This window comes from Procambarus clarkii, chromosome 10, assembly GCF_040958095.1.
Source record: "Procambarus clarkii isolate CNS0578487 chromosome 10, FALCON_Pclarkii_2.0, whole genome shotgun sequence".
Taxonomy (NCBI): Eukaryota; Metazoa; Arthropoda; class Malacostraca; order Decapoda; family Cambaridae; genus Procambarus; species Procambarus clarkii.
Window position 1 is genome coordinate 30,503,809 of NC_091159.1, and position 7,330 is coordinate 30,511,138.

The following is a 7,330-nucleotide window of genomic DNA, read 5'->3' on the forward strand; positions in this document are numbered from 1 at the left end:
ACGACATTCTAAAGATCCTCAAGGACGGAGCCGCTATCACACCCACTGACATTAGTTAGGAAGGTGTGGATATCACGCTCTTTTTTACAAGTATGGAGGACCTAGAAAAATTTCCTGGGCTGCGATTTCCCACTTCGCTTGGAGCACCACCTCTATCTCAACATATCCACTTACTTCCTAGCCGAAAGATCCGTTTTTATCAGCAGGACCAGCCTATGGATCGGAGATCCAGACCGAACAAAAAGTGAGAATCAGTACAAATATCGAGTTCGAAAACCCGAACATGGGCGTGTTCACCATTGTGTTCAGCAGTGACAATAAAGCAACAATGAAGATTATTCTCACCTCAGCAGCTATGGCCACCCAGGCTGCCATACAAAGCTTCTACTGCTTTGGCATCAAGATACTACCTCACTAAATGAAAAAAGAACGATATCACGCGGTCCAACAGTGCTTCAAGTGCTATGAGCTCTCCCACTCCACTAACAAGTGTCAGCACCCCATCCAGAAGTGCAGCCTCTGCAGCCTTGACCATCATTACTCCATCTGTAAATCAACAACCCATCGCTGCCTACTCTGCAACGGCGATCACCCTGCAATTTCACACTGCTGCCCCCGCAGACAGGAAAAAAATGAAGGCCCAGGTTGAAGCCCAGAAAGTCAACCCTCCTAACTTCGCCATCAGAGCCCCTGACACTATACTATCACCTCAGCTCCCACCAACCAACCAGAAGACTTCCCAGTCTTACCAAACAGTGTTTCCTCCCACCAGTCGATCTAGCCTTCACATTGGGGACCCAAGGCCCATTCAGCACCCTTGCCGCCTCTTGCATCACGTGCAGGCATTATCCCTGGTCTTATACGACTAAGAGTGGCTTGCCGGAACCAGACAACCACCGATCAAGACAACTTCGTCTTCTTCCAAAGACACTGGACACTCGGCGACGCTTCCTCTGGGTAGCGTTTCCTGGTCTCCTCCTCCATGGCCCAGAACCCACGGTGAATCCACCCTGGCCACAGGCCAGCCAAATCCTAATCCCACTGGGTGCCTCGTCGTGATGGCCTACAACCACGGTCTAGCCTGTAGCTGGCAGGTACTAGTCAGCTTCGCTATTAGGCCACTCTTCGACTAATACTAGGGTTGCGAGCCCTAGGCAGGAGCCTCGTGTGACTCGCTGGTCACCCTCCTCGGTCGTCACCTCAGTGGGTGGTCTCTTCCACCAGCCAGCCCCGGATATGGCGAATCCCGTTACTGCCACTCCTCAGGCAGGCAATCATACACTCAGCAGAGTTCGTCTGGGGGTGGCTCACAGCTTCTACAAAGCAGACTGGTGAAGAGACCTTGGCTGCCTTGGGTAGACTGATTCAACGTACCTCACAATCGTCCTAGGTTGACTCTGAAAACAGACACGTCATCAGTACTGGGGACACTAGGAAACATCACTTACTAGCTTAGACACAAACGTCCACCCCTTCGCTCTATAGATGGCGTTCACTGTCTTAGCGCCACCTCCCAGAGGTCAGCAGTGGCTACTTCGCGAGCCGACTAGGACAGGAATCTAGCGCCTGTTGCCGGCATATCCTGTCACCACTAGATGGCGTTGTCCAAGTTGTGGGGTTTTCTGGAGCGGACTCACAGATGGCGTTGTCGTCACTGCTCCGTGCTCCGACGATGGACTCGGGTCCGTAACATACCACAACTCATCGGCTCCAGAGCCAACCTCAACCTCAGGCTGTGAGACCAAAAGCATCAACAACGGACTACGCCACGGACTCCTCACACGAGGAAATCTCAGTAAGAGCTCCATCGCCGCAACACTTTCCCTACTCCCTACAAGATCTCCTCATGGCGGCCATATCACCCAACTCCAATGACAGCTCAGCCATCTCCACTCGCAGCAAGACTCAGACTAAGGAAAAAACGAAGAACTAGAGACCTTTTGTAACTCACCAGCTCTATAGTTGATACAGCTTGCTCTCCGAGACAAAAGATAACCCCCCCTCAAAAAAAAATCCATCCACAGATCTCCAGTATCAGATATTGGTAATGGTTCCAAAGAGCCTCCACTTTTGGGCTATTCATGCACGTGCCCCCTTTTGGGAGGCTTATCTTTATTTATTAATCTAGTGAGAAGACATCAGTTACAGCCTCGCTCCTGTGCCAGATAAACCCACTATGGGCTCACCATAGCCCGTGCTACTTACAACTTTGTGTTTCGAGTAGATAAATGTGAAACAACAACAAGTAAGTTAGTAATTATCATAGAAGGCACCAAGCCGGGAAGACTATGTAACAAAAATAACAAACAGTGAAAAGACCGGCACCGCTAAGCGTGTTTCTGGCTTTGCAAGAATGTATCACTTAATCACTAAAAATATATCATTCTGTAACCCATATCATCTTCATGTATATAAATAAATATAAATAAATGCTTGCTAGTGTCTGAGAACAAGGCCGGAGTAGACAGCCCCAAATGTGTCCGTCAACAGGAAGACAATTGGGGCTTATTTCCGTTGCCAAACAGTAAACGTTTTTAAACTGTTGTTCCACTTCTTTAAATGTCATGTTTACTTTTATGTCTAAAGGAAGAGATGACGTGAGGGATACTAAAGCGATACGCTGATAACACTTCACGTGTCGAAGTCGTATGAGTTACGGGCGGCATTTGTAATAGGTTCCCAGTCCGAGTTATGTTGATATAGACCCGTACGAACTTGAGATGAGGCGTGTGTCGAGGTAGAGATGGGGGGGGGGGGTTGATGATCACAAGCGCACATGTACAGCAGTGACGGAACCGGTGCCCGGGAGCTATGGTATGCGTGAGTGTGCTTGTGGCGATTGTAGCGGTTGTGTGTGTGTGTGTGGGGTGGGTGTGTGTGTGTGGGCGGAGCCTGGCTTGGGTGGCGACAAGTGATCAGGGGTGGTCGGGCGGGGGTAGGGGCGGGGCGTCTGGCACCCTTGGCATCGGGCACGAAGCGGAGGGAAGAGGGGGTAGACAGTGCCCCCTCCCCTACCCCTCACAAAACGGGCAGCAAGGGGAGGGTGGGTCAGGTTTTAGGGGGCGGGCAGAGGGCGGGCGCCGACCCACCACCCTAATATAGCCGCAATATTAATATTGGCGCCGGCGAGCAGAGGGTATATAGCTGGGTGACTGGCTGCCTCCCGCCGTCCACATCCGCAGCCTGCCGCAAGCCTGCCGCAACCATGTCCCGCAAGTCAGGCTCCCGCTCCTCCTCCAAGAGATCCAAGAAATCCGGAGGAGGAAGCAATGTGTTTGACATGTTCACGCAGCGGCAGGTGGCCGAGTTCAAGGAGGGATTCCAACTGATGGACCGCGACAAGGACGGCATCATCGGCAAGACCGACCTCCGCGCCACCTTCGACGAGATCGGCCGCATCGCCACCGACCAGGAGCTGGACGAGATGCTGGCCGACGCCCCCGCGCCCATAAACTTCACCATGCTGCTCAACATGTTCGCCGAGCGCCAGACGGGCGAGTCGGACGACGACGACGTGGTGGCCAAGGCCTTCCTGGCCTTCGCCGACGACGAGGGGCTCATCGATTGTGACGTCTTCCGTCACGCCCTCATGACGTGGGGCGACAAGTACTCGTCCCAGGAGGCTGACGACGCACTCGACGCCATGGACGTCGACGACGCGGGAAAGATCGACGTACAGAGTATCATCCAGATGCTGACTGCAGGCGGCGGTGACGACGCACCGGCGGCCGAGGACGCCTAAAAAAATATATATACATACAGTATATGTATATGTATGTATGTATATATATAAATATTAATCTCTCCACCTTCTACCGTCACCCCCAGCAAATCACCAAAGCCCAAATCCACCTCACAACACGCTGTTAGTCTAGAATCCCACTCACTACAGCAGTGGGCGGCTCTCACTACAGCAGTGGGCGGCTCTCACTACAGCAGTGGGCGGCTCTCACTACAGAAGTGGGCGGCTCTCACTACAGAAGTGGGCGGCTCTCACTACAGAAGTGGGCGGTGCTCAAGGCAGGACCATGGTGCTGAGACCGTGAGAGGTGCGCAAAATTACTACCAATCAAGTGATCCGCACTGCCAATCAAGTGATCCTCACTACCAATCAAGTGATCCTCAATACCAATCAAGTGATCCTCACTACCAATCAAGTGATCCTCACTACCAATCAAGTGATCCTCACTGCCAATCAAGTGATCCTCCAGACTCCCAAGTGCAATAACAAAAGACAGAAAAATACGACAAAACTCTAGTTCTAGTGGTTATGTTGCTGTTGATGATCGATTGTTTTCAAATAAAGTCCAGTTTTGATCGAGTGATTGAAATCTCATTGTCTTTATTACCCGAGTTCACGGAGCGAGGAAAGGAGATGCCAGCCGCTGTTGCTACACATGATCCGTGTGTAGCGCATCATTCTGTGTCTTTAACCCCCTGTATCAAAGTGTTCACAGTCATGGGGTCCTTAAGTCATGCATCAGTTCCAAGTGTTCACAGTCATGGGGATCCTTAAGTCATGCATCAGTTCCAAGTGTTCACAGTTATGGGGTCTTTAAGTCATGCATCAGTTCCAAGTGTTCACAGTCATGGGGATCCTTAAGTCATGCATCAGTTCCAAGTGTTCACAGTTATGGGGTTCTTAAATCATGCATCAGTTCCAAGTGTTCACAGTCATAGAGTCCTTAAAGTCATTCATCAATCCAGGTGTAGAAAGTCATGGAATCTTTAATTCATGCATCATTTAAAGTCTAGACAGTCATGGAGTCCTTATGTAATACATCAATATTTACGACATTTTGTAAAAAGTCTTTCTTTAAATGAAGTCATTCCACCTCTGATGTTTTGTTCTGCCTCAAGAAAAAAAGTCCTTCCCATATATTTATAATTTCTTAATTTATTCACTAAAAAGATCACGTATACTCCTTGTTTACATAAGACGACGGCGACTCGGCTAGTTTATAAATACCACACCACTTTTGAACTAAAATCGTTCCATCCTGTTAGCTACAAAGGTCCCTTCAAGCTGTTTACAAAGTGTATCAATCATTCATGTTGTTAACAAAGTGCCTTTTCTCCAACTTAAAATTAAATTTCACTATACAATTAAACATCTTTATATGTTTCTTTGTATGTAAATTTATTGATTTACACCAACAGAAAACTATTAATGGAAAATCTAGTAGAATGTGAAAGATCCTAAAATATTCTTGAGCTCATGAGAATCCAGCCTCAATACTAGTTTATTAAAAAAAAGGCTTCACAAAATGCTGAACCACATACCAAGCAATACTGACAAATAGAGTTATGAAACTTAACGGAATAACTAATAACTATATCGGAACCTCCCAACGAAAGCTTAAGTTTAGCAACCAGAAATATAATATATATATATATATATATATATATATATATATATATATATATATATATATATATATCTATATATATATATATATATATATATATATATATATATACATATATATATATATATATATATATATATATATATACATATATATATATATATATATATATATATATATATATATATATAAGAAAGACTGCTACCAATATATATATATATATATATATATATATATATATATATATATATATATATATATATATATATATATCTATATATATATATCTATATATATATATATATATATATATATATATATATATATATATATATATATATACATATATACATATATATATATATATATATATATATATATATATATATATATATATATATATATATATATATATATATATATATTGGTAGCAGTCTTTCTTTTAAACATATTTCGTTGAAAACGACAGAAAGTTTTACATTTATGATTCTACCACGAATCTTTTCGATATTGTTTATATTTTTCTTCACTGAAGCAGAAAGATTAAAAATTTAACTCTCCGAAGTTCATTTTTACTTATTATTTGTGTCTCGACGTGTAGTGATGCGTTTCGTAAGGTCTCACCTCACATTCTCAAAGACAAATTCTTCTGTTGTTGTTTTAGATTTAGCTACTCAGAATGAAATGTCCATGTAGCACGGGATATGGTGAACCCGTAATTTAGTTCGGTTATTTGCGATAACCTTGTTACTGTGATATTTGGGTCAAAGTTTTAAATGGAGGTGTGGATTCCTCCTTTTTCCCTGTTTCTTTTTCGCTTCTGTTTTAGTGCACTGGTTTTAGTCATGTTTTAATAACATTATCTTGGTGGCGGATGTAGATGCATAATGCTCACTAGTGAGTCCCCTTCCTCAACGGCTTTTCTAATTATTATAGTCGCTGTGGAATGTGCATTTAATGCAGCTGCTGTCGTTGGATTAATGTTGAGTCTGATGCGCAGGACTTCAGTAGCTTCACACTCCAGTAAGTAGTGCAATAGTGGCGCCTCTGCTTCTGTTCCACAGATATGACTCTCTTTTTAACTATTGGGTTTATTACCTCCCAGCAGCGTTTGTAATTAAGTCTGAGGCTATGTATGGCTACTGCAATGTCTCTGGATATCTTTTTGTCAGGCTTGAAAGAGTAGTACCCTGTGGCTTGTTCGTACCATATCGCAGTGGATCTTCCTTCCGCTACTTTGGCTTTGTGGCGAATTTTGATAGTTGGGTGTATTTTCTTCTTGATTTGCTTCTTAATCTGTGAAAAACTTGGAGGTATTTGAACCTGTACAACAGGTAGAGCAGTGGCAGTTTTTGCTTGTGAATCTGCCTTTTTATTACCATTTATGCCAATGTGACTTGGTATCCAATTTAGGGTGACTGACGGCCCTAGATTATGGGCTTCTTTTCCTATATGTTGGATTTCTGTGAGGAGTTGTATATTATCTCTGTGCTGACCGGATAGCAATACCTGGAGCGAAGCTTTAGAGTCGAAATGAATGATGACATCATATAAATTATTCTCAATTGTATAGTTTATGGCCTCCTTCAGGGCATATAATTCTGTTTGAAAAGTTGAGCACACACTATTCATGCTCCAGTAAGCTTCATGGTTGATAGTGTAAACTGCTGCCCCAGCAGAACCTCTTTCTTGATCAACTGATCCGTCTGTGAAGATGTGAGTCGTTGTAGATCTTGAGATGATTTCCATTTGTTGTTCTATGACTGCTTTGAGCCTCTGCGAGTCACATGCTGATTTTTTAACTGGTAATCCTTCAATGATTATCTTTAGACTCGATTCTTCCCATGGAGGAGGCTGCCGAAAGTGTTGATATGGTCTATCTTCCATTTAGTTTTTAACGGTCCATTTCAAGTCCACTTTCTCTAGAATCTTGACCAGATTATCCGTCCATGCTCTTGTTC

The 7,330-nt window shown here is 44.2% G+C and overlaps 1 protein-coding gene across 1 annotated transcript; it reads left to right on the forward strand.

Moving 5' to 3' along the window:
* Positions 1–3,145: 3,145 nt before the first annotated feature.
* Positions 3,146–4,322, forward strand: LOC123745801 (myosin regulatory light chain 2). Its single transcript, XM_045726807.2, has one exon. It carries the CDS (start codon positions 3,206–3,208, stop codon positions 3,740–3,742), a length of 537 nt encoding a protein of 178 aa, XP_045582763.1. The 5' UTR covers positions 3,146–3,205; the 3' UTR covers positions 3,743–4,322.
* Positions 4,323–7,330: the final 3,008 nt, after the last annotated feature.